Below are 27962 nucleotides of genomic sequence, written 5' to 3' on the forward strand. Positions count from 1 at the left end.
ACCAAGCTCTCTGCTTTGCTAGTCTGACGGGTGAAGCAGAGAGCTCTGTACCTGATCTGACAGCCTGATTGGCTTCCATGAAGGAAGTGGCTTCACTCACTCTGTAGCTGGTATGAATGGCAATCAGACTGGCAAAGCAGAGTTCTCTCTCCCTGCTTCGCCAGCACAATCACTTGCCTGGAGGGAATTCCACAAACTCACCGATGGTGACCAGGAGAGTGATTAAACACATGATTAATTTATGCCCTATCCCAGAGAGGTCTACAAGTTGTTCACCTGATCACTTACAGAAAATCAGAAAGACAGCCAAAGAGGTCTGCAGGGCGTACATACAAATGGTCAAAGCATCTAATCTCCCAACTTTCTATAGTCACCATCTAACTTGGTTAAAGTAGGCAAATCTTTTTGGGATTGATCTCAGCTATGAAAGCATCACCGATTGTTCTTTTAGCTGGGATAAAATAGCAAACTAACTGGCTGACCTTTGGATATTTTATTCACTGGCATATATTTTCCCCCCTGTGTTTTATATACATGATATTTGTCTGAGGAGATTAAAGCTGAATAATCTTTTTCTATTTATTTATTTTGGCATTATATTTTCTAGACTTAGACATACAAACCCAGTTCTATACATTTCTGGAGGCTGGGTTCATATTTCCTTGTTCTTTTATCTGACTGCTTTTGTTCTGCAATTTTTTAAATTGTGCTTGCTATTATTTCATGTTGTATTTTTTAAACCACTTTGGATATTATTTTCTTTACAGAAAGGTAATATATAAATCTCTCTCTCTCTCTCTCTCTCTCATTTTATTCTACTGTTACTTCTTAAATTCCTACCCTGCCAACTTTGCTAACAAACCCTTGAGCAGTATACAATAAAAACCAAATTATATGACCAAATCAAAAAGAAATTCAAAAAACTAATTTCTGAAAACATAATGTCATAACCAGACTTCAAAACCATACAAAGAACTAAAACTGGGGGGGGGGGGCACCTTCAGCCAGCAGACTAACTTTGGCCCATCAGGGAGTCCAATTTGGCTCACAAGGGCATTTTCCCCAAACCACACCCACCTGACCATCAGTTGACATCACCCTACTCACCTGTCAGGTTTGGCCCCGAAAAGGTTCCCCACCCCTGGACTAAAAGAATTCATTCTTCTGTCCATCAAAAGCCTGGAATTATAATGAGAAGTTTCGCCTTGCTTTCTAAAAACCATCAAGGAAAGAGCCTTGCAGGTATCTTGAGAAAGGGAGTTCCAAAGAAAAGATGCCACAGCTATGAAGGCCCTCATTCTAGTGGTCACCAATCTGTTATCTGCCAAAGGAGGACACTGTACAGGACCTCAACCCACCCTCTTACCTGGTGCCATTCTGCTGGGCTGGCGGGATAACACTGTAATAAACTGGCATCCCTCCAGCTTGCAGTCCTCCTTGAACAGATTGATTTGCTGGTACCAGCACAGGCTGCTGAAAAGGCTGTTGGACCACGCTCTGAGACTCATTAGCCACTGGGACCTGCTTGGGGGAAAAGGGAAAGGGGAGAGAACAGATTATGTAAGGGGAAAGACGACAACATAATTGAAGGAGACACTGAATGTAGACAATATTGGTGGAGGAACATCTGCATGGCAGAAATGTATGTGACCTTCAAGGTTTGGCCTTTAAATGAAAATCCTAGCAAATGGAATTCTAGAATTCAATTTAAGCAGGTGCCAAGCCCTCCTGCTCTTGCCTTCCAATATTTCATGAATTCTAGGCTTCTTTTACTAGGTCTTAACTTAGTCCAGGACAAAAGCCTGAATACAAATTCCAAACGGATGAAAATTAAGTATATCTGTGCCTTGTTATCTTGTTGCAAATAATAAGGTGCAAATGTATTCCAACAATTGTGGCAGCTTGCCAAAGTAATCACCTGACAAAGAAATGGCAGTGAAAATTTGATATAATCTGGATTGCTGAAATACACTGATTGGCTAGCTGTTCACTCTAAAATAGGCGTTCACTGTTGTAGTAAAACACTGAACTGCATCCCATACGCAATCAGATACGGCAGGAGTGGGGAACCTGTGGCACTCCAGATGTTGTCAGACTCCAACTCCCATCAGGCCCAGTTGGCATGGCCAATGGTCAGGGATGATGGGATTTGAAGTCCAGCAACATCTGGAGGGGCATGAGTTTTCCCACCCAAGATAGGACATTATTTGCAATTTTTTTGTGTGGTTTAAACAAATAAATTAACTGAATTAATTGCTGCATATAGAGCATATTAGGGATATTTAGAATTCCTGATCTACTGAAGATTTTAAAATACTTTAGATAAACCATTACCACTTTTGCAAAGAATGAGCAGAGTTTCTAATAATGTTGATGCAGTTAGTTTGACCTCATAATCTTCCGCAAAAATTTGTATGATTCTCCCTAGTAAGTGTACAAAAAAAAGGCATTCCAGGTGGAAAAACATTTGTGTTCCCCCCCCCCCCCGTATATCTTATCTGGCCAGAGTCACAACCCAGAAAACTGCCTAACTGACTCCATATAGCTGGCAAGGCCTTATATGCTTCTCCCTCCCTGCCCCGCCCTACAAAATTCTGCCAAGTGGTTTGTGATATGGTGGTAAGTACATGTGTCAAATGTCCAGACCTTTGGGTGTGTGTTATGTAGACTTCTGGAATTAGGCCTGTTAATTTTCTCACATTCAGTACAACACTTGGCATACTGTTACTGCTAATCACCCTGTGGCTCTGGAACAGCTTCCCATAATAGGCATGGCGCTGAGGTTACCAGAAAAGAAAAAAAAGTGGGGGGAAAACAGCCCACTTATTTTTACAAGCCTTTGGAAATGGAATTAGGGAGCTCAACCTCCTGGGTTAGTTTGTCACAGATTACTTTCAACTTCAGCAGCTACCTGCAGTTTTCAGACCAGTAAACAGGTTTTTATCTATTTTAGGTATTATCGTTAGTATTGCCTCATTGTTTTTGTGAACCACCTCAAAGTGATGGGCTGAATTTTTTTTTTAAAGAAGTCTTTAAAAAAATGAGTTATAAAAGAAGGGCAAAATGACCCTTTATGACAGGTATGGTAAACCTTTGGCCCTCCACATGTTGCTGGACTACAACTCTCCTCATCCCTGGCCATTGGTTATGCTTGCTAGGCCTGATGGGAGTTGTAGTTCACCAACATCTGGAGGGTCAAAGGTTCCCCATTCCTGCGTTACGATAAATATCAAGGTTCTCCTCCCCCTTTATTAACATGCAGTAAAACATACCAATCCCCTGATGCCTTTAAGTTGCACATTTCTTCACTCCATCTCACATTTTTGGCCAACACTGGTGGTAGATATTGCAACATGGAAATATCAGGTGAACACAAGACACAGGAAGTTGCCTTACACTGAGTGTCAGACCAATGGCCCACCTAGCTGAGCACTGTTGACACTTACTGGCAGCTGCTCTCCTGGGTTTCAGATAAGGGCCATTCCCAGCCCTTCCAGGAGATAACAGGAATTGAACCTGGGACTGTTTGCATGCAAAGTGTGTACTCTGCCATGAGCCATGGCCATACATTACAAAAGGCGGAAACGGGAAATTGGACAAGGGGTGGCTGTTTTATTGTAACAATCAGCCCTTCCCCAAGTCATGTATCTTGTGAATTGCGTCTATACCTTTAAAAAGAGCATGAGATAGTTCTCCAAACTATCCAACTGGCCAAAAAAAGTGTGAATTCACTTCTGCCTTACCAGATTGCCACTTTCAAGGTCCCTTGCCCTTCCCATCACTCTTCTTTCTTTTATTGCCACTCACTTGATATGAAGGCAGTGAAGTGTACTGAGTCATCAGGCCTTGCATCTGATTGCCCATATTTCCTCGCTGGCTGTTGAGGAGGTTTTGGCTCTGAGACTGCTGCACAGCCATCATGCTTTGCATCTGGCCACCCATGTTGCCACGCTGGTTGCCGAGGAGGCTCTGGCCTTGTGATTGTTGCACTCCTATCATACCTTGGTATGTCTGTTGCTGGTTGGACATGATTGGCTGTAAACCTGCATCAGAGCAAGAGGGTGAAGGTTAATAATTTACCAGCGGGAACTACTGTGTTCCTCACAGCCATGCCTTCTTCCAGGATGCTCCATTTCATTCCACCCCTCTCCCCCAACAAACAACATTCTGTGGTCACTAAGGATACTCAGTCCCCATCAGGCTATTTTTTAAAAGGGGGAATTACCCCCTAGGTTCCCCCCCCCAAATATTTTGTCTAAATCTGCCAACTTTGGGATTGCCTAAAGCGTTTGGATCCCCCCTCCCCTCACTTGTACCTCACTAGTCTCAGTTTGGCTACACAGCCATCATATCTCAGTACTTGAGGTACCCAGTAGAATACATTACTGGTGCCCTAAGGACATCCCTTCATCATCCACAGACACCTCCAGCATGCACATGTGTATGGCACTGAAAAAGTGAGTTGGACTACACGACCTTCTGCTGGGAGATCTGAGACTTTATCAAGCTGGGGAGACACTGATGTCAGCTAAGGTGGGGGGCCAAACTACATGTCATACTAAATGCATGGCTATCACCAAGCACAGTAACTGCATGTTTGGCTCCTTATTTCCCTCGGTAACAAGGACAGGGAACGTGTGGCCCTCTTGGTATTGCTAGACTACAGCTCCCATCATCCCTGACCATTGGCCGAGCTAACTAAGGCTGATGGGAGTTGGAGTCCAGCACAATATGGAGGGCCACACGTTCCCCACCTCTGCCCTATAACATCTAGTAAAAACTTATAGTGCACCCTGGAATCATGAGAGGAGAGGAAATTCAGAATGTTGAGACATCATGATATGAGACAAGATGGAGAGGAGTTGCTAAATGTGTGGCTGCTATTTTGCTGCAGCAGCTGCACATTTAGCAAAGTATGTACTTTTGGCCCAAAGAGTATCCAGTTTCTCCAGACATCTCCCATTCACACCTTGCAGGCCAGAGATTCAAAGCTTCAGAGGAAGAACCCTCCTGCAAAGCCTGCAAACACCCCTGAATAAGTTTGCTTTAAAATCTCAGCCAGCTTGTTTACATGAACCCTCCCTGATAATCAACTCTAGTTTTATTTGATTAATCTACCTAAAATATTGATTAAAGCTTACAACCCCTTTGTGTGCATATGTTTTAGATCAGTTGTCAGACCTGTATGTAATATTGAAGGGTAGTAATATCCTCAGGTACCTGTGACCCAAAGGAACATATGCTACCCATTCAGGCCTTACAGCTAGCTAAATTCATTCTCACAAAGATCTTTAACATGCACATGATCTACGCTCTATAAATAGGCTGACTCCTTCTGGGCTCCAAGAAAGGGCAAGATGTATTGGATCTCCCTGATAGCACTAAAGTGCTACTCTTCCCCTACACACACACTTCTCCCTTTTGAATGCTGCATGTGTTGTCCCCTTACCAGGTTGCTGTGACTGCTGAGGCAGCTGTTGGCTGCGCTGTGGGCTGTAGGCCACCGGGTGAGAGAGAGGTCGGTATTGCTGGCTAGAGTTTGGGTACTGCCCAGGCGGGTAGTAAGAAACCTGAATCTGTCACAAAGATAAAAGAAGCAGTCAGTAAACAAGACAAAGGACAAGACTGCAGAAAGCAGAGCAGAGTCCTGGACTCCCGGCTGACAAGCTGCTCAAGAGGACACTAGTTGCAGCAACAAACAGACTGGAGTTAGCCTCAATGGGAAACACACTGTCACAAGCAAGTGAACCACAGTCAAACATAGGAAGAGTTGCAAGGAACCGTGGATCCTTGGAGACCCCTCAAAACAGAAAGCATATATGAATTTGCAGAATGACTACCTCCCCCCACTTAAAAAAACAAAATCCTCCCATGCTTTCTGGACTTTTCTTAACTCTACTGAATAAACGGATACGGAAAAGAGATCGGCCCACAGAACAAGCAGTCCCTGAAAATTCAATCGTTCATAGTTGGATAACACCCATGAAGCTTTGGAGATGGGGATGGAGTGGAATGCGTAGTTCTGCAAAAGCACTAAAGGAGGTATTTGCAAATCAGGTCTAAAATATGCCACAAAAGCCAAAGCTTTCCAATGCTTAGATAACCTTGATGCTCTGCCTATCTCAGGTCTATTTGAGATGGATTTCTGTATCCCTTTTAACAATTACTTAGCATCAGTCAATATGCATTAAGAGTCTCTTGCTTGCTCTTGCATGCACTCACTCTGTTGCTTACTTGCTGGGGAGGCTGCATATAGCTCTGGGGCTGCAGGACCTGCTGGGCTGATGCCGTGTGCCCTGAGGCAGAGTAGTTGGAGGCAGTGATTGGCTGCCCAGGGGAAGCCATGATGAATCCTGTTTGCTGAGGATGTTGGGACATGATTGGCGGCTGGAACATGGCTGAGGATGGATCTGGTGCTTCTGTGGAACCCTGGCGGCTGAGGCTGATCTGTCCAAAGTGGTTGCTCAGCTCATCGGCCTGTAGTCAAAGGACAGGAGAAGGAAGAACTGAGTAATTGTTTTCCCAAGCCTTTCGCATCAGTGTGCACACAGAGCTCCCCCACATACACACACACCAATGAAAATAGCATCAAGGAATGAGCACGGCACCCAGGCAAAGTGTTCTTAGAAATGCAACAACAACACAACAATGAAAGTGACCATTTGGCTTAAGGCAGACATGCTGAAGAAACAGAAGCTGGAGAAGGGAGGGAAGGAGGGATTACCCAATGATTTTTCATACCACTTTAGTGCCTTGACTCTTTGTCCCTTCAAAATATAGGCCAAGGCAAGTGACATAACATTCTGGATATGACACCCTGCATAGACAAAACTAGTCCTTCTCTTTGACTTCATATACCCAGACATAATCAAGAACTGCAACCTAAGGCATGGTATAAAAAAAAGGGAACAGAAGGAATATAAAAACTATCGTTCAGCTTTTTTATTTTATTTATTTATATTTATTTATTTGTTTCATTTATAGACCGCCCATAGCGAGTGGCTCTCTGGGCGGTGTACAAAAAGGTTAAAATACAAAATATCAACAATAAAATCAGACAACAAACAATAAACACAAGCAGCAACAAAAGAAAAAAAATAAAAAATAAAAAATTTAAATTATAACATAAACGCTTAAAATGCATTCATATCCAAGCAGCACCTGCAGGAGGAGAATGGGAGAAAGCAGTAGCAGAGGCAGGAATCCCATCCCACAAAAACGGAGGAAGGCCAACTTTTGCAAAGCTATCATATATTAAGCACATTATTATGGATAAGAATGCTGTATCTCCAAGGCAATGACAGACCAGCCAGGCAAAATGGGCAAGGATTTGCTGTACAGCAACCTGAGGACAATAACACTCCAGAGAATAACTGCACATTTTCTACTATCAGAGGGAGTGGAGAAGGGGACAAAGGTAGGGCTGGATTAACTCACAATGCTGACAAATAATTTTTCAATGTTAATATCTCACTTCTCTGTATGATACCATGGATTCCTTTGAGTTTGCTGTCACAGATGATGAGTCCCGCACTTTTTACTATGCTAATCTGATGCTGGAACTGACTTCCAATCTCCACCTCAAATACATATAGCAAATCAGACATGCTTGCCAGTGTGATGGTATAAATGCAAGGAATGCACAATTTCCTCCATGTTACTAATATCAGAATAGAAACGAAATATCAAGTGATACAACCCTAAGCAAGGTGCAGTTCGGAGCCTCTGTTATAAGATCATCACCTGGAACAGAGGTAGCTAACATGGTGCCCTCCAGATACTGCTGGACTACAACCTACGATCCCTGACCATTGGCCATTCTAACTGGATCTGATGAGAGTTGTAGGCCAACATCATCTGTAACGCCATAGGCTTCCCACCTCTGGTCTAGAACATCTCCACTGCTAGATACAGCATGGGCCTCCTGCTCTATATATCTGACTTAAAAAAAATAAAACTAGCCACAGCTGACACTATAATGATTGATCCTAACTGTATATGCTTAACAGAAGAACAGCAGCCATAACAGAAACGTGAAAAATACCAACAGCTGGCAAGAAGTGGCAAAATCTTATTGTTCATCCTATGACAGACCAACCATGTTCTCTATCCTGCCACAGTTGGCCCAAGACATGTTGCTGCCTGAGGCAGTAAAATGCAAATAGCATCCCCTAGACACATACTCACCCATTACCTAATAGGGCACCAGCTAACATAGCTCTTTTAAAGAACTGGTGTAGTCCTCTTCTCTCCGTTTTAAAACCTGTGTTTCAACTTGGGGAGTTGCAGTGAGTTTAGTTTTCTTGTTGTATTTATATTGCTTTTGATTTCATGGCTTTGTTTTGTATATAAAATTTTATACTTATTTCTTGTAAGCTGCCCAGAGAACGTTTGTGTTATGGGGTAAGCATACAAATGTTCATTTAGAATTCCACTGGAAAAATTATCCTGGGCAAATCCCACTGAAACAATCAGCAAGGATGCAAGTGCTTCTTCTGCAGCAACTGCTCATTTCAATGAGGCTTACGCAAGATACGGTGTCAGTGTATTGTGACCTGATCTCCTTTCTGCTGTCCTCAGTGGCATCCAAAGTTTGACTGCCTCCTGGAAAGGTAGCCTCACAGAGTAATCTGAATGAATGCCGGCAGAGATGCACGGGACATGATCCAGTAAACAAGCCCTTCATTATGTATTCTGTGTCAAGAGGTAGAATTCTGTAAGCATCAGTTCCCCACAGATCAATCCAAGTAATCAGTGTGCTCTAGAAAAGGAACAAGAGGAATCAGGGGACACTAGAGAAAAATTCCTCAAGCATCACACCACTTGGGATAGCAGCGGCAGCCTCTCTTCCCCCCCCCCCAAGCTTCTCCAATTGCCACCCTATGGATCGCTTGCTAATCTACCATTCTTCTCAAACTCATTCCCCACACACAATCTGCGTGTGTGTATGGGGGGGGAGTAACATGGGATGTGGCTTTCAGGCCCACAGGGCTCAGTACTGCTTGCATCTCTTCAGCAGACTAAATCCAAGTTTGTCAGTTGTCTCATCCCTCAGCTTCGATGAGCTCTACACTGGCATATTATCAGAAAGAGCACTATGCAAACTGAAGAATCATACAGCTGGGGGCAGAACCAAGTTTATCCAGTCATAACACATTAGGGCCACATTGTGGGACTCCATATCATTCCTATCCTGTTGCAGAAACATTCCTGATGAAAAGACTGCTGCCAGTGTTATATGCAAACTGAGTATCATGTACTATTGAAAATGTCATTCACCTTGCTTTATCTGATTGTGCAGAATAAGGTAGATGAGTGCCCTCTAGTGGCTGCTATGGCCACCACCTCATACAAAAGCAGGAAAACTGCCTACAGTGTGCACAGATGCTATCTATTCCACAGGTTTCTCCTTCAGCAGGTCTCTCACTAAAGCAATTTGGAGGTTTTGTGTGAGGAGCAGCTAACAGGGAATCTAATTCTGGTGCAAAAATAGATGATGCATTGTAAGGAGCCTATAAGATGATCATTTGAAAACATGTTCCTACCACTTTTTAAGCCCTTTTCACACATTCTCTTTTTAACGGTACGGCTGAATTTATTTTTGTTTAATAAGCATGCACCTCTACACTATGAAAGTAATGAAATAGGCTTTTGAAAAAAGGACATATCATACAGGCACACTTGGAGGGCTGGAATTTGACACAAGTCCCTCTTAAGTGCACAGTTGTTGGCAAGGTGAGGTTCTGCTGCTAACATCTGAAAGAGTTCTTAGCTTTCATAGGACAGTCCTGCAAATCCTAATTCAAAACCAAAAGTGTAAAATCAACTCCAAAAATAACAGACTGGTACACAATGCAGGAAGGAGAAGGAAGAATCCTCACTGGAGGAGGGTAGGGAGGCTTGACATAGATGGAGGACAGCCATCCTGCTGTTCTCCCCCACCTACTTCTCTCCTCTTTCTTTTACCTACAGGGATAAGAGGAGGAGTGCTCAGCTTGCAAAGATGAGATTTACAGGAGATATACAGTAACTGGCTAATTTCAAAGCACTGGTGGTGAGGAGTTGGGTGGGGTGGGGCTGAGAACCAAACAAAAAGTTTCTCTGCACTTTGCCTTGACGTAAGTTTTAACTCTCACACCACTGCCCTCTATGCATGCCAAGGGCTGGTGTTAAGAACACAACACAGTGAAAATATTGCAACCAGGGATGGACTTTGGTCACATGTAATCAATGCTGTCATCAGCACTACCCAATGGGTACCCAATGACACTTCCATGCAACTACATCTCAGGCAGTACTCAAAAAAACTGCCAACAGGCCCGCTGGCTGGGGAAGACATTTTATTTTTTCATCCACAATAATATGCTCTTGGAAGGATGGGAAAGTGCAATAGGAGCTTTCTGGAGGAAAGACATATGGATTCCATAAAACAATCGAGCAACAACTGTGCATTTGTTGCGTTATATATAGGAGTCCGAGAAGCCCCTGAGAGATGAGAACTCTTGAAGTGGAGCCAATCTTGATTCTAAGTAGTAGTATTCTAATGCATTATATAAAAACCTACTAAGAAGCTAACAAAATCAGCACTGGAATGTAGCACATCCTTGGTTAAGCCAAGCACAAATACATGCCAAGCGAAAGAAAGAAAGAAAGAAAGAAAGAAAGAAAGAAAGAAAGAAAGAAAGAAAGAAAGAAAGAAAGAAAGAAAGAAAGAAAGAAAGAAAGAAAGAAAGAAAGAAAGAAAGAAAGAAAGAAAGAAAGAAAGAAAGAAAGAAAGAAAAAGAAAGAGAAAATATCTAAGAAGTTGGGTTTTAATACCATGTTGTACTGCTGGGGTTGAGAGACTGGCAGGAGGACTTGGGGGCAGGAGCTTGGAGAGTACTGAACAGGCTGTGGAGAGGGCTGAAGAGCTGGGACCGGCTGACAGTAGAGAAAGAGAGGAGAGGAGAGGAGAGGAGAGGAGGAAGAACCAGGCATAAGGGAGGGAGGGAGGGGGACGGAGTAGGGGGAGGAGGAAAGGGGCAGGCAAAGGTAGGGAGGAGAAAAGGCAGAACAAGGTTAGTCATTTTCATTACAGACATAAGAGGTCTGAAAAGACACCACCAGCTACTGAGTTGGCTTTTCATCTGTTTTAGAGAAAAACAAAAACCATGAAATAAGTGCTCTGGAAAAGTTTGGCCAAAGGGAAATGCAGTTGGAACAGCAAGATGCTGGATACTCTGAGGAATTTGAGATCATGCATACATTCCATCAGTCAATAAGCAAAAATTCAGGTGCCCAGCAGCCCTTGGAGACTTTTAAAAAACCTGCCTGGGAACTGGCACCAGAATTGCTGCATAGGTCAGGAAATAGGATTCTACTCCTAGCTGGCTCCTAAGCCTTACAAAAATGAATTCTAATTTTTTTAAAATTGCCCTGATCAGAGCAATGATGTAAAATAAGCATTTTCCTGATCTAGGTGGCAAATTCTCAAAAATACGCAATTCACCAAGGTGGAGCATGTTGGCTACATTTGAACATCACGTTAAACCATAGTTTAGAGAGACATAAACGAGTCTTGGGCTCGCATCATTCCCGCCACCCCGTTTCCTCTCTCTTCCTCCTGCATGGCTGGAAGGAGCCTGGACCAATTTTTCTTAACCACAGTTAGTAGTTTCACCCAACTGTCTAGGCTCATTCATGTCACATGAAACTATGGTTAGTGTGATGTTCAACTGTAGCCATGCACTAGACTTAAATCAAACCAGAATAAGTGGAAGTCAAGCAAGTTTAGGTTTGATTAGGAAGTACTGCATACATTTCAAATTTCCTCAGGATTTACACTTTAGAAAATCTTGGAAAAAATCTCCCAACCAAACATTTCACATCTTTGCTCCCAGTGACCCTGCTCAAGTGAGTCTAACCAACAATTCTCTTGTTTTGAATTACTATATTTCCTCTAAAATTATTAAATAAAATTATACCACACACTCTGCTAGAGCTAAATTTAAAAGGTCTGTCAAGCAACAAAAGAAAAGAGATCTCTGGGCAAATATTTCGCTGCTGCTGCTCTCTGTGGTGATTGAAGGAAGCTGCATAGGAAGGAAACTGGCTGCACCCCTAGGACAGAGCAGTTTAACACAAACACACTGCTCCGGAGGATGGCCAGAGCCTCCCATGTGTGTCTCAGATGTTCCAGATTGCTCTTCTGTGGCTAGTTGCAGGCAATTCCCACATGCAGAACTATAAAGACCCCACAAAACACATTCTAGGCTCCCTACACATAAACCATCTTTGTGTTTTGGCTGAACCTGCCTAGCTTTCTTGAGCTTGTTCCACCATTTGAAGGAGGCCAGTACCAGACTCTTTAGCGTATCTCCCCATAGGACCCTTTGTGAAAGGAAGAACACATTAGCTGCATTCAGATAACTGTATCTCAGCTTAATAAGCCAAGACATGAACTAGCTTTCTGCCCATGTATACAGCTCCTTTGCTCTTCCCTTCGTAGCACATCTGAATGCAATATGGATGTTGTCAATTAAGGTTACCAACCTTCATTATGGTTTCCAACTTCAGAACAAGCCAGAATCCCAAGCCAAGTTCAAACCATGGTTTAGGAACCTCACTTGTTTTGAAACTTGTAGACATAGTTAACCATCTGTTTGAAATGGACAGCTATGGTTGAATAAATTCTTTTTTGTTTCAATGGCCACTCAAAGGGGCTGCATGTATACGTAGGAGGCTCATTCATATCCTGGCTTATTAACAATATATAATCACTCAAACTAGGCTTATTAAGTACAACTGATCCCTGCAAGTCAACCACACCCTGAACTGATTCTCACTGATCTCCTGGCCCCTTTCCACAGTACAGTAGGGCCCCGCTTACCGGCGCTTCGCATTCCGGCGTTCCGCTAATGCGGCAGTAGGAAATTCCCCTTTTTAAAGCCGATTTTGCAGCATTTTGTGACATTTTCACGTCATTTTCGTGTGACAGCCCCATTATAGTCTATGGGTTCCACTTTACGGTGATTTCCGCTTTACGGCGGGGGCCTGGTCCCCAACCCGCCGTATAAGCGGGGCCCTACTGTACAAAGAAGCCCACAATACCTGTCCAACACAAGGCAAGATGTCAGAATGGAGCTTGTCCCTTCTATATTATGCAACTCTGCATACCTAGACATGCTCGCATGCACACACACACGGTTTAAGAAATTCCTGCACTAATGCTATAGCTGTGTGCATTCCCCAGATCGTGTCAACATTTTTAAAAAGACGTGGAATTTTGTTCAAGCATCCTGAAAATCTAAGCTTTCCTTGGAAAGGGGGGGGGGCAAGTTTACAGTCCATATGACTGCAAAAAATACTTAAATATGGGCAATGGCTGATGAGATCCAGGAAGCCAGAGTGAATTCTAGTGCCCAGGATAGAGGACTGAAAATGTTCTTTATCCCTTCCTTTCCCTTCTCCATTGCTAGTAGAACTAAGGTTGAATTATTCATCTAGGCTGCAAATGTTTACTTTTGATGGAACAGAATTCAGAACTTTTTTTTTTGGAAGTGCAGAGCATACACAGCCCTGTCTAAGTCACATGTCTGCAGCTGATGCTACTGAATCCCTGCAATGCCATGCTAGGACTTATACCAGTGGTGGGGGACCTGTTGTTGGACTGCAACTCCCATTAACCTCAGCCAGCATGACCAATAGCCAGGGAATCCAGTCCGACATTACAACTGAAGGGCTACGGGTCCCCCATCCCTGACGTATGCAAACATTTGCTCACTGAGGCAGGGGCACCCCAAAATGTATATTGTGGGAAGCCAGGTTTTGCTACAATAACCCAGTTGTGTGTTACAATTTGATGGGACTGAGTGGGAGGAGAGAGACTAAGAAAACCAGTTTATGCAGACAATCACAACAAAACTGCTTAAGTTGTGTACACTAGTAAGAGTGCTCAAACCCAACTCTTCTGCTTCAACTTCCTGGCTAAGGAACCACAAGGAAGAGTTCTCTAGAACCTGGTGACATTGAACAGTGACTCACCTGTGATATGATGTGATTACTCATTGCCGGCTGTTGCTGGGGTGTGGGTGGAAGTGGTTGATGCTGCTGCTGCTGTTGTTGAGCAGCACATGGCAAAAGGCCTCGGCCAGACTGAACAGAGGAGACTTGGCAGCAGGCTTCTGGGGTACTTAGGGACAGACCTTCACAAGGAAACAAATGTACCCGGGATATGTTAACAATAATAATGTTTAAAAACCTGCATTATTTCTGGCTAGAAGAAACACCTTATGGATTGAAAATCCTGGATTGTTACCCTAAATATATGCAGAAATATCTCCAGGCATGCTCAGGGGAACTCCAGGGCTGGGCTGGGTCTTTCTGTAACAGTTTCAATAATGAGCCCTGGTGCAATTGAAACCTTGGTGCACGACACTGTATTTCACTTATCAATGTAACAAAGTAAAATAGTATGGGTTTTGCGGTTTGTGTGACCTGCTTTTGAGCACTTTTTGTATTAATAAATGCATATAAATAAAAATAAACATAACCTGACAATAACAATAAGCCTGCAGACTCCTATTTCAATTCACTTGAGACTCTTGCAGATGCAAGACAAGTTTTTTTAAAAAAACTTAATTTTCTTCATAATATCCATTTTAGGAAGTTTCAACACCTGCAAGAAAATGCATCTTTACAAAAAGACATTTGGCCATAGCAATAATTTCCCTTTTTCAATTCTTATTCTTACTCTGTCTCCATGCTTGCCTAATAGCATCCTCCCATGGCACCCTCTCCTTTTAAAACTTACAATTGAGGGATCTTTGTGGGATTTAATACTTGGTTCAGATCCGACTGACTGATTTGTCTGAATACTTGATACAAAAGGCATCTTATTCATAGTCTTCTCGGGCTAGCCCTCACTGGAACAGAAGCATGCCGGATGTATCTAGCAAGCACAGTTATTAGCTGAGTTTTTACCCACAAAAATTTGGAAAAGGGCATGAAAGGGAAGGAGGGAGTTTCACCCCAAAACAAAGAACACCCCACAACCCTCCATAACAATTATGTTACATGCTGTTTGCTTCAGGTGGAAGTTAATGTCTTATTTTATTTTATTTTTTTAAGGTACTGAAACTGCAGATCAGGGAAAGCAGCAGCTGGGAGCAGGCAACAATCACAGCCAAATGTAGGCAGTGTGATGTCACAGATTGTCACACACTCATATTTAACTACATGATAATACTATAAAGCCACAGCCACGTAATGCTTCAGACACCATAAACAATTACTGGAATGGGAGCATGTCTGTGATATTCTCTCTCTCTCTCCTCTCTCTCTCTCCTCTCTCTCTCTCTCTCTCTCTCCTCCCTCTCTCCCTCTCTCTCTCTCTCTCTCACACACACACACAATCATTTCACCTCACCCTAATCAACCATTCTTCTGTGACAAGGATGGGGTACTTGCTCTTCCAGTTCCCATCAGTCTCAGCTTGCATAGCCATTGGTCAGGGATAATGGAAGTTACAGTTTCACCAAAATCTGGGAGGGCCAATTGTTCTTCATCCTTGCTGCACAGTCTCCAAAGATTATGTGATGAAACTGAGGTTATCATATTTTGGACACATAGTGAGAAGACATGATTCACTAGAAAAGACAACAATGCTGGGAAAAACAGCAGGGAGTAGAAAAAGAGGAAGGCCAAACAAGAGATGGATTGATTCCATAAAGGAAGACACAGACTTGAACTTACGAGATCTGAACAGGATGGTTCGTGACAGATGCTCTTGGAGATCGCCGATTCATAGGGTCGCCATAAGTCATAATCGACTTGAAGGCACATAACAACATTCATCTCCCATCATCCCCACAATCACTAAAACAAAAAACTCTCAGCTATAAAGTGAAAAGGCTGCCAAACAAACTGCAAACAGTGTGTGGGGAAATAAAAATCAACTATATGTACACAAGCCAGCCCAATGTATAATTTAGTCCAGTGACTGTATTTGTTAATTTAAAAAAACACACAATTCTAGGTCAGATTTTGTCGCCCTCTACTCTCTGCTCAGGAATCACTGCTCCAGTCAAAATTAGCTCACTGTCCATTCTGTGTGCAATGCATCTTATATGCACATGTAAACCTAACACTGAGGAACACTATTTTTATTCTCCTGTATATACCAAGGACTCCTAGGGAAATGTCATTAGTGCAACATCTCAATTAGAGCCTTCATTAAGGAGACTTCATTAAGGAGCTAAAATATTTTTGTGTGTGTTAAAATTCATGAATTTCAAATATAGTTGTACTAAGTGCGGAGCTGGACAATTTTACCAGCAGCTATTAATTTAAATATATTAGTTCAGTTTAGGGGTTGAATAAAAATTGCATTGATAACTTTACATGCTCTTTCTGTCAATCTCCATAGGCCTTTTATAAGAGACACCAACCTGGGACAAGGGACAGTTAATCAAAATGGCAAGGGTCCTCCCCTAACCACTCAGCCAATGTGTAAGTTTTGTTTTTGTTTGGCACAAGAGAATCCGTATAACCTAAGAATGGACATGCAACGGCATGCTGCTCTAATGAACTGAATGCTCTACTAATGAAAGTGGGGTATAAGAAAGAAATAGTAAATGTATGTATTTGTCTATATATGTGTGACAACAGCAGTTAACCTCAATGGCGTCCCATCCACATCAAAACAGGGATTCATGCCTAGTCTCTTATTGCATTATAACTGGATTTTTATATTTGCACATACATGGATAAAGATATAGGTAAGATCGTCAAGAAAGGCCCTGCTGGATCAGACCAAAAGCCTATCAAGTTCAGCATTCTTGTCTCACAAAGGCCAACCAAATAGTTATGGGAAGTTCTTAAGAAAGCAGGACATGTGTGCAATAGCTCTCTTCCCGCTTATGCCCAAGTAACTGGTAGGGTAAGTACTGTTCTTCAACTTTGGGTCCACAGATGTTGTGGGTCTACAACTCCTATTATCCTTGGCCATCGGCTAAGCTGGCTGGGATTGATAGAAGTTGTAGTCTACCAACATCCGAAGATTGAAGAACAGTTATAGAGAAGTGGGACACTGCTATCAGGCCCCTGAAGGCCTCATGCAACAACGTCTGACTCTCTCTGTTCTCCAGGCCAGACACCTTGGTCTCAAGGGAATGAACTTGCTCCTAGAGGGCCAGGAGCTCATTGCACGGAGCATATATATTCATGGATCTCACATAGTGCTCATACCTTGCTAGCTTTTAATGATTTGTTGCAAGACTAACACAAGTTACATTTAAATACTACACAGCCTCTCCATCTTGAGATGGGTAGATTTTTTTGCAATCTATTTCCTTTGTTTCCAAACAGAAATGTTGTCCTACATCTCAAAACAAAAACAAAAACCCACTTTTGCTACCTTGTTTCTGGAGTGTGTGCAAACTGATTCCTCCCAGCAATGTCAGACTCTAGTGGACCAAACCAGAGATGCAACATCTTTATTTTTTTTTAAAAGGAACAACTCCCAACACCTGTACCTGAAAGAGTGTTCTGTGTAATCCAAAACCTCTCATGCAGCATTTGAACATGAAATGTAAGAGCTGCTTTGCTTGATCAGACTAAAGTCTACCTAGCCTAAAATTCTGTCTCCCTAACATAATTGTATCAACATAACAGCCCTGTGACTCACTTCCCCATCTTACAGACAAAAAATGTTTGACTTGGGCTTGCAGGTTTTGAGGTAGGGGGAGTGGGGTTTTCTATTATTGTCCTTCAATGAGCGCCACAATGTGCTCCAAGACAACCATGTTGTCTGCTAACCGGGTAGGTTCAGTGAGGGCAGTAGCCTTTTAATCCAAACAAGTAGTTGGGGACCTGTTTCCTAGTATTTTACCATATATTTTAATGGTGGTAGTGCTGCTGTTGTGACCCATCTAAGGTTTAGAAGTGGGTTTTGACCCACCAGTTGAAGACCAAACGATTGGAGGGATCTGGGTAGCCCCACTCCTTGATATCCCAGCTACGTGATTCTGCTTGTGGCCAAGTGGAGGGGTACTATCCAGGATGTGACATCATTCTCCCTTGGGAGAATGTTGTAGTGGACAGCACCACGAAAACGCCGACCCAGTGTGCGGCAGCTGTGAAAAAGGCAAATTCCATGCTAGCAATAATTAGGAAAGGTATTGAAAATAAAACAGCCGATATCATAATGCCGTTGTATGAATCTATGGTGCGGCCGCATTTGGAATACTGTGTACAGTTCTGGTCGCCTCATCTCAAAAAGGATATTATAGAGTTGGAAAAGGTTCAGAAGAGGGCAACCAGAATGATCAAGGGGATGGAGCGACTCCCTTACGAGGAAAGGTTGCAGCATTTGGGGCTTTTTAGTTTAGAGAAAAGGCGGGTCAGAGGAGACATGCTAGAAGTGTATAAAATTATGCATGGCATTGAGAAAGTGGATAGAGAAAAGTTATTCTCCCTCTCTCATAATACTAGAACTCGTGGACATTCAAAGAAGCTGAATGTTGGAAGATTCAGGACAGACAAAAGGAAGTACTTCTTTACTCAGCGCATAGTTAAACTATGGAATTTGCTCCCACAAGACGGAGTAATGGCCACCAGCTTGGATGGCTTTAAAAGAAGATTAGACAAATTCATGGAGGACAGGGCTATCGATGGCTGTGCTCTGCCACCCTAGTCAGAGGCAGTATGTTTCTGAAAACCAGTTGCCAGAAGCCTCAGGAGGGGAGAGTGTTCTTGTACTCAGTCCTGCTTGCGGGCTTCCCCCAGGCTGGTTGGCCACTGTGAGAACAGGATGCTGGACTAGATGGGCCACTGGCCTGATCCAGCAAGCTCTTCTTATTATGTTCTTATGTTCTTGGGAGAATTAGTGACTTAATCAAAAGTCAACACTATGAGGCCTTAGCAGAGAAGGAACCAAAATCTGCCAGATCAAACACCGGCCATGAGAGTGTTAGCCCAATTAATTGACCACACCACCTCCTGGTTATTCTAATGCTCATAATTTCTTCCAGGGTCACCAGATATTCAAAGGTTAATATGCTAAGCAAATGGAACCTGAAGTATGTTCCATGAACTTATAGACAGGCTTTCAAAAACTCTCTCTATATAGTGGCAGGACCATCATCACAGCTGTATCTGAGCAATTAGCTAGCTTTTATTTCCACAGACCCTCTGCAAGGTAAAGAATGTACTTGTTTTTACCATCTTCCAGATGATTACGAAAGGTTCAGGTAATATGTTTACAGGCTTAATCATGAAAATAACTGAATGAGCTAACTTCACCTAGGTCTTACACCAGCATCCTTTGGACCACCCCCTGGATAAAATTTGTGCCACAAGAGGATACTAGCAATACAAAAAACACTAGTTAATTGTTCTGCTTTGTTATAACCCTGAAGGGGAGCCACATCAAGGATTCATCTATACAAACTTTACTTCCTGGGGTATGTCAGAAACAGCTGATGCCATCTCCATCTGGTTTAGGTCCCCAATAAAAAAGTCTCTGGGTTTTGTCCCATGAAACTGCTTTATAGCTAGGGACTGACTCACATGTTACATTTGGGAAACGTACAGTTTCCCTATATGGATACAAGTTGCACGGAATCATGGCCAATTAGGGATACCTTGTGGCACATATACTCATCATTTGTCTGTTCTGTATTCCAAAAGTTATTTTTTCACACATACAACATACATATACAACTATTGTATCTGAAGGAGCCTTAACTTTCCCACATCCACCCGCGTTTACCACCAGGAGAGACGAACTGATGCTCTTCCTTATGAGTAATCTTATGACAAGATGTCGCATGTGCTCACAAGTGATTTTTCATTTGTTCATCATCTGTTTCTCTTCTCTGTACATAGTTACTGCAAATGTGTGGGCAAAAGGGTGCATATGAGCAAATGAGAGATAAGAGACATAAGGGGTAATATAAATAAAATCAAAACGAAGTGAACTGCAAATGACTAGATGTAGAGTGCTTTGACCTCAGAGATATCCTTTGTGCCTGCGCTACTAAAGAAGAGATTCTACACATTGCATATAGCCTAACGTCAGAAGGAGGAGGAGACATTGCCCAATGAGAACTCACTAGGTCTCAAACTAACAGCGCTTTAAAAAGGTAGCATTACAGAAAAGACGACGGTCCTATGGAATGGCTCATCCCAGAGCTGCACAAGTAGCAACCTGTACCAAAGTAGGCTTGCACTGCTGGGGAATAAGTAAGTTGGCCCTCTGCCCAGAAAATCCGTAGCGCCTTCTTTACTAGCATATGACTGCCATACATTATCTAGTCTCTGGCTACTGTAGATAAGCACAGGGGAGGGGAGGGTGGGGAACAACTGGCAGAAATGCCAACAGGAGCTGCTGCAGAGGTCCAGTACTTGTTAAGGTTTACATTGTTCCCAGAACCTCCCAGTCAGCCATGAACCAGAGTAGGGAACCTTGAGCTAGTTGCTCTCCCTCAGTCTAACTTATCTCACATGGCTGCGTGCATCACCGTGAACTCCTTGGAGACAGCACAGAACAAAAACGTAATACAAATATATAGTATGCTCCACAGATACAGCACAGGACCTTAGGATTAGGCTATAAATCAGTAAATAAATGCCAGAAGCCCTCTTCAAAATGTCAAGGGTTAATTTGGGAGGAAATGGATATCCTCCAGCTCACTCAAGGATGTTAGTCACAGTTAGTGTGTCCGTGAAAAGCACTTTCCCAAACCATTAACCAGTCTGACCCAGAAGGGAGAGAAAGACTTTAGGGATGAGCTAAAGAGTGTGTATGTGGTGCACTTGCATTTATTTAATAAATATTTTTATCACAGTTAAGAAACTTCCTGCTTATTCAGTTATTTTTCAGGAGTTGCCGCAAAAGGACAGCAGAAGTATTCACATAACCTGGAAGCATTGCCCTGAATAAACTTCATTTGGTGTTAACTGCCAACTTCACATTGGATGGGATCACCCATGTGGACAGTTTGGGAGGCCCACATGATAAATCCACTTTGTTTTCCCCTCAGTGGCATCAGCACGTAGCTAGATCTGACTGGCTCAACAACCTTGTGAAATTATCACATTCACTACATGACCCCCTGATTGGCTGGGATCACTATGAAGGAGAAAGAAGCCTTAACCAAGAGAGGGAAAGGGGCTGAAGCAACAGTAGATAAGGGGAACAATGGCAGGGAACAGGTCTGAAGAAAAGAGAACTGCATCAATAACTAAGGTTTGGGAGTGAAGTGTCAGTCCCCCCCTCCCCCCCAAAAAACCTTCATTTGGGGCTGACAACTGAAATGGATGAATATTCAAGCCCAGACTTACAGGATTTCCTTCCTACCTCTAGTTACACAACTACTCAAACATCCTAAGTGAGAGAAGTAGGTCTCACCATGCAAACATCATTCTATAGCCTGGGTATACTGTGCTACAACTCAGAATAAAACCTGTGTGAAGGCAAACCCTGATCAAGTTCTATGATCAGATTTCCATACCTTCAAAATACATTTAACTATACATTTGCTTAATAATACTTCACACTTTTATGCACTTTTGTGAGTGCAGAGATAATGGTTTGCTTAAGGCCACCCAATGAATTTTCACTTGGAACTTCCCAGCCCGTAGCTCATATTCTTGACCACTACATCACCCCAGTTCTTGGTGTTCTTAGGAGACTATATTGCATAATATATATAATTTTATAATATCTAGTTCTGCATTCAGTACTCTACTCCACGCAGGAATGATCTAACAGAGAGGAATTGAGGGAGAAGGAATGGCACACACACAAAATAAAGAGAGAGATGTTTCTGGGATGGGGATGTGTAAACAATGGAGAGTAACCACTGAAGAGGAAAAGAACAAAGGCTCACTAATGAAAAGGCACAGCATCTACCAAGGAGTCAGACATTCAAAACTTCACTTAAATGTCTACCATCTGTACCATGGAAATTTTATATTTGTTCTGTGAATGGAATAAAAATTCCTGGAGAGGTGCATAAAAGCAAAAGACGTCTACAAGCAGGGGTGGGAGTACCCCCTCTTTTCTTTCCCACCACCCTGGGCACTGCAGCTATCACACTGACTACTGGAAGCCTTCCTCCATGCCTCTCCAGCTGGAAGCCTCTGTATACAGCTGGAAAAAATACCTCAAATACCATCAAGGTGTCAGAGACAAACTACATATCAGTATCAACTTTATTTAGGTAGCAGTCCATCTGCGGGAAAGGAAGGAATCATCAACATTCTTTGATGTGATCATCAACTTTTTAGGCACCTGAAGAGTCAGACCAAAGCCAGGATTTCTGCCAGTTCTGCTTATACAGAACTACACTGTTGTAGAAAAGGAGGGAGAAGAACAATGCCTGTGAACAAGCAGCACTAAAGGAAAGAGAGGCAAGAGAAGTAAACACAGGCATTTCAGTGCCTGCCCTTGAAGTTCAGCTGGAGGATGGTTGTAAACAGGGTGAGTACATGGATGGGGGAATATGAGTCATTCCCACTGCTGTAGGAAGCAACAAGAAGATAGGAGACATCATGTTGCTGTGTGCCACCCCCTTTATTGATATTATCCCTCTTTCTGAGCTAGAAGGATTAATACATCTGTAAAATCATCATCCATCCCCTGTGCAGAGCAGGATGGTCAATGCCTCAGAGCAACGGAAGAGGGTCTGAGGATTACAATTAAATATATCACAGAAGAGACTGAGCAAAGAGAACAATATTTTTAAATATAATTAAGACGTATAAGCAGAGGTGTGAATTTTCTAGCTAGTTACAAGGTTGCCATGTGAACATGAAATGTGCTGGTTTTTAGGTCAATTCAGCATCATAAGAACTTCCGCATGCTCTGTCTCTCTCCCCCTTTAGAAGTATGTCCCTGGACTATACAGCTGATTAAAAAATATCAGCAGCGTCTGATGACATTTCAGAAGCAAGAGAGGGATGGATCAACATTTATAGTAGCTGGGGCAGTGGGGCTGCAGTGCTCATGGCAGGGGGGAGGGTGGCTGCAGTAGGACAGGCTCCTTCCCCTGCCACCCACCGCCGGCCACACATCATTCTCTTTTTGTATTCTCTTGACAAAACTTGCATCCAGTATCCACATTATTTGAAAACCCAGATCTCCAAAGTAAGGCTGGGAGAGACTCTTGCCTGAAACCCTGGAGAACCACTGCCAGTCAGTGGAGACATTACTGAGCTGGATGGACCAATGGCCTGACTCGGCACAAGGCAGCTTCCTACGTGCCTATCTTGGAAGTGCAAATTAACTTAATCTAATCCAATCCAATCTGTCCAATGTTCTCATCAGAGAATTCTGAGGGGATGGAGGGGGCATCACACACTTTATTAAAAGGTGGGAAAATAGAAGTAGAACCAAAAATCATGTAATTTTGAAAAGAGGTGGGGAGGAGATTAATTCCTCCTACAAAAATAGTGGGGCAGTACAGGCAAAGTATCTACAGCAAAGTTCAACTGATGGCCCCCCTCACCTCTGGGCATGAATGAGAATTCAACAGTGCTATTGTCCAACCGTTCCGGTCAAGCTGTAAAGCAGCTAATGCGCATCATGAATTAACAGGGGGGGAAACGCAACATTTTGGACAGCTAATTCTCACCATTTTGTGGCACTTTTTTCCCCTCAAGGGAGAAGAGTCATGACATTCAATTTTCCAGAAATTCCAGGTATTAGCCACTAGGAACAAGGACAACTGCTTTATACCATTGATCCACAACTCAGTATTGTCTATAATGAGTGAAAGTGGCTCTCCAGCCGCTTGACAGGAGCCTATCCTAGCTCTACCCTGAGATGCTGCTGAGAAGGCAACAGGAAGCTCCTTTGTGGCAAGTGCTTTACTGTAAACCTCGTCCTACTCTAGAGGTGATCTAGATAGCCTAGACAAGATCAGGCCATGGGGTGTACATCCACTCTACACCACTTTGGAATCAAAAGGCTTTTCCTCTTATTGATTTTTTAGGATAGGTTTTGCACCCAACATATGAAATGGCATCAGTGAGGAATAATGGTTCATGCTGCTTGTAGGCAATTCAAGAAAATGGGGTGGAATGGGATAGGGGCAGCAACAGTGATTAAAAATTAAATTAAATTAAAAAGTACAACAGTGGGGAATTATGGGGAAATTATTACCAGCAACAAACTAAATGTGATGCTGAATGGTTGGAAAGGGAAAGGAAAGGGCCTTGAAGCTTTATACCATATAGTTCTCGAGCAGGGATGGGGAACCTTTGGCCCTCCAGATGTTGCTACAACTCTCATCATCCTCGATAATTGGCCATGCTTGCTGGGGCTGATGGGAGTTGTAGCTAAGCAACATCTGGAGGTCCAAAGGCTCCTCACCCCTGTTCTTGATCATAACAAAATTGTTATATTTTGCAGTCTTTAGGAGTTTTGAAAACAGGAAAAGATGTAAGGGGCAAGGACACTAAGGTGCCATTTTAATTTAATTAAACTCCAAGGTGTTTTGGTTGTCTTTATGAAGGGGGAATTTTGGGAATTAAATTCTGCGTCTAGCCACAAAATAAATGTCCCCTGATTAAGGCTGCTGAAATGTTTTGGGAACTATGACTAGAATTGCACCTTATTGGCCTTGTATCTTGCATTGTTGCCTGCAGGAACTTTTGAGTGTGCCAGCAATATATGCCATGCCAGAATAGATCATAGGAGGAAGGATTAACACCTACCCCTTCCTCACAACTAAACAAAATAACATACTGCTTGATCATGGGATAATAACTAGAAAAGAGGCATAATAGAACCACCATACATGAATCGTGAGCAAAGTTTCATCAAACCTTGGTGCATTTTTTTTTAATCTTGGTGCAATTTCAAGCTTTTTAAATTGATGGGTATTTTGCCACCGAGGTCAGTGATATGAAGATAGGATTAGTGTGCACCCAAGGCCTGGCCTGGAACACCTCTGGGGCATCTGGATCTTTTCTGGAATGAGACAGGCTGTGCTACCAGGTTGTCTCTTGTAGCTGCCTCTACATTTTCATTGCCAGCACATTTGCTACCCCATGCAAGGCTTATCAGGTGCTTCACTGAGCTATATCCCCTTCTCTCAGGGTATCTTCAGGGCTTCTTCATATAGCGCCAAACAGACTGGTGCAGCAAGGCATGAACTGGAGGCCCATGTGCATCTCTCCACTGGTATCAAAAAAGCAATCCACAATTCTTTATTGGGATAGGACTAGCTTTAATCCTGGATTTCCTCAAATCAGGCTCACTGCTGCCCTTGCATTTCCTCTCATTTTACCTGAATGGGGGCAGTAAAGAGGGAAGCGATACCTGGCCTGACAGTCCTGCTGGTGCCACTTCCTTTGCCAATGCCGCCGATGCTGTCTCCTCGCGTCAAGATGGAAATGCCACTAAAACTGCTGGCTTTGGTGACAGGAGGCCGTAGATTGCGGGCAGAGCCATCTGAGTCTGTGCTGCTCCATGGCCGGGGCTCAAGTGACTTCATATCACTCTCGGTGCTGCTCTGGCGGCTGCCCGAGGCGCGACTGAGTCCATCCCGGTTACCCCTGCAGCAGAGATCACAGTGGTTAATGCCACCGGGGGCTAGAAAGATACAGCATGTCTGAACATTCAAGATTTCAATGTACTGTTTGTGTTAGAAGAACAGACAAAGTGAGCACAAGTAGCTACACTGAGAAGAGGCGCTCAGTGAGTGTTGGCCATCAAATGTACTAGCATGGAGGCAGGTGAATTTTACAGGCGGCTCTTGGTAATATGGGCTGCCATACATGTACATAGTTGCCCAAGGCCAACCCAGAGAGGAAAGGAAAACTAATCTGCTAAAAACATCTAAAAGGAAAACTACCCTGCTAAGACACAGATCAGGCAGGTAAAAGATAATGAATGCAAAATGCATATTGATATCAAGATCTTGGTATCCCTTTCTGATCAAAGAGAAAATGAATTGCCTCTCTCAAAGAGCAGATTAAGCATTAAGTAAGCAACCTCCAAGCATACGGCCCCAGCAAATTTGGGACCTTTCCTTCTGTGATAAATTTGTTTGGACATTTCCCAATGTGGTATATGCCTATCCTGCTTCTTGTGCATATCATCTTCAAAACATGGAACCCATCTCTCACTGTGAGAAAAGAACAAGACAGTAGCCACTGTGAATCCAGCAGTAAGAAGAAAATGCCAAACACTGGCAGTCTGGCTATCATGAGAAGTCCCCCTCCCCCCAAAAAAGTTTCTGAATTTCAGTAGAACAGACTTGGATCGATAATAGGGACGTAAGCTGCTTCAGTGCAGAATTACACAGAGGTACATGCAAGCTGAGAAGAAAGAGCTGCCTGTGATCAGAGGTGTCTAGGCTTCCAAGAATATATCTCAGTAAAAAGGGCCCCCAAGAAAAGCCCTTCAAAAATAGTTGATGGAGGGATGGTCAGTTTATTTGGCACTGAGACCATGTTTGCTTGTTTATTCCTTCACAAAATTTATAGCCTGCTCTTCCTCCCCAAAGGGTGGCTAGGGCAACTAACATCAGAACATTCAATAATACCCAGAAATAATTATTAAAAGGACAGTTTTGGTATCAACAGTGCCTGAAAGTCCCTTTCCTCTTCCAAAGGCCTTGACAAATAAAAATACCTTTAAATTCTGCCTGAACATGGACAGGGAAGGGGACTGCATGATCTAGGGAGGGAGTCAGAGAGACAGGCTGCTGCCATGGAGAAAGCCCTCTCTCATGTACACACCCTCCTTGCCATCCATGGCGGTAGTAACGCGGGAGGGGCCTCCTCTCTGTCAATGGTACACTGCATGTTGGGACAGGAGCATATGGAGGAAGGCTTCAAGAACTTCCCTTCCAAGTAATTTAGGGCTTTGTATACTAGTAGCCCCCCTTTAGGATGCACACCTTAACAAGGCGAGGGGGTTTGAGAGTGTTGAAGAAGCTGAGAGCAATGCCATCAGGAGACTAGACCAAGAGGCTAGACCCAAGGCAGAATGGTCAAACCAGAGACACCAGACCAAGATGCATCCAAACTCAGAGGAAGGCAATGGTAAACCACCTCTAAATACCTCTTACCATGAAAACCCTATGAACAGAGTAAGGCCAGACAAGAGATGGATTGATTCCATAAAGGAAGCCACAGACTGAACTTACAAGATCTGAACAGGGTGGTTCATGACAGATGCTCTTGGAGGTCACTGATTCATAGAGTCGCCATAAGTCATAATTGACTTGAAGGCACATAACAACAACAATACTAGTAGCAGTGCCTTGAAGTAGGGCTGCAATCTCACTGGCGGCCAACAAAGCACTCACAGAATTGGAATGGCATCCTCTCCTCTGGACATGATCATGTGCTATAACTTGTGGTTGGTTCCTAGTTTTGCGCCATCTCCCAGTCCTTTTCACAGTACAGAGCTCTTCAGAAAAACCAAAGGGGTTGCCAGGCTCCATGGATCCAAAGAGGGCACTCAGGAGCAATTGTCTTGATGGCTCTTTGCATCTCACCATCCCCTAGTGAGGCAAGGACCTCAACAGTAGTGCTAGCCATTACAATTGGAAATCCCCTAGAACATTCAGGAATCCTTCATGTTCCATAAGTCTCCTGTGGTGGACTATTCTTAAATGTCTTCCACCCCTGCAGAAGGGTCAACCACAGTCAGTTCAAACCTCACCAAGAAATGATTCATCCATGACCAGGCAAAAACCTCTCTCCCGCCAGCAATGGATTACTTCCAGACCAGCTTGTAACAAAAACTAAACTAAAGGTATGTCCTGCCCTACATGTTGGTCTACTGATGAGTTAAAACTGCCCAATGGTTGCCATGGTAGCCATGAAGTCCTGACCTGATCCTCAACAAGGAAGCCTCCACATGGACACTGAAGGCCTTCAAGACTAACTTCTTGGGGTCTTCCAAAACCATGCCAAAGACAGCCTCTACCAGCTCAGGCAGGGAGGCTATTGGTGTACTA

General features: G+C 43.2%; 1 protein-coding gene across 15 annotated transcripts in view; it reads right to left on the reverse strand.

Moving 5' to 3' along the window:
• The window catches only part of R3HDM2 (R3H domain containing 2), a 203183-nt gene that overhangs the window by 17810 nt on the left and 157411 nt on the right, over window positions 1-27962 (reverse strand). For 10 of the 15 annotated variants that reach the window (XM_061614635.1, XM_061614628.1, XM_061614634.1 and 7 more), the window contains 7 exons: window positions 25310-25545; window positions 14023-14183; window positions 10819-10920; window positions 6223-6477; window positions 5450-5576; window positions 3808-4043; window positions 1367-1521 (listed from right to left, as the gene is read on the reverse strand). In XM_061614635.1, the coding sequence (XP_061470619.1) occupies window positions 1367-1521; window positions 3808-4043; window positions 5450-5576; window positions 6223-6477; window positions 10819-10920; window positions 14023-14183; window positions 25310-25545 (1272 nt within the window). The remainder of the gene's footprint in view (window positions 1-1366; window positions 1522-3807; window positions 4044-5449; window positions 5577-6222; window positions 6478-10818; window positions 10921-14022; window positions 14184-25309; window positions 25546-27962) is intronic. The other 5 variants (XM_061614638.1, XM_061614636.1, XM_061614642.1 and 2 more) reach the window with 3 other exon arrangements.

This window comes from Rhineura floridana, chromosome 3 (assembly GCF_030035675.1).
Source record: "Rhineura floridana isolate rRhiFlo1 chromosome 3, rRhiFlo1.hap2, whole genome shotgun sequence".
Taxonomy (NCBI): domain Eukaryota; kingdom Metazoa; phylum Chordata; class Lepidosauria; order Squamata; family Rhineuridae; genus Rhineura; species Rhineura floridana.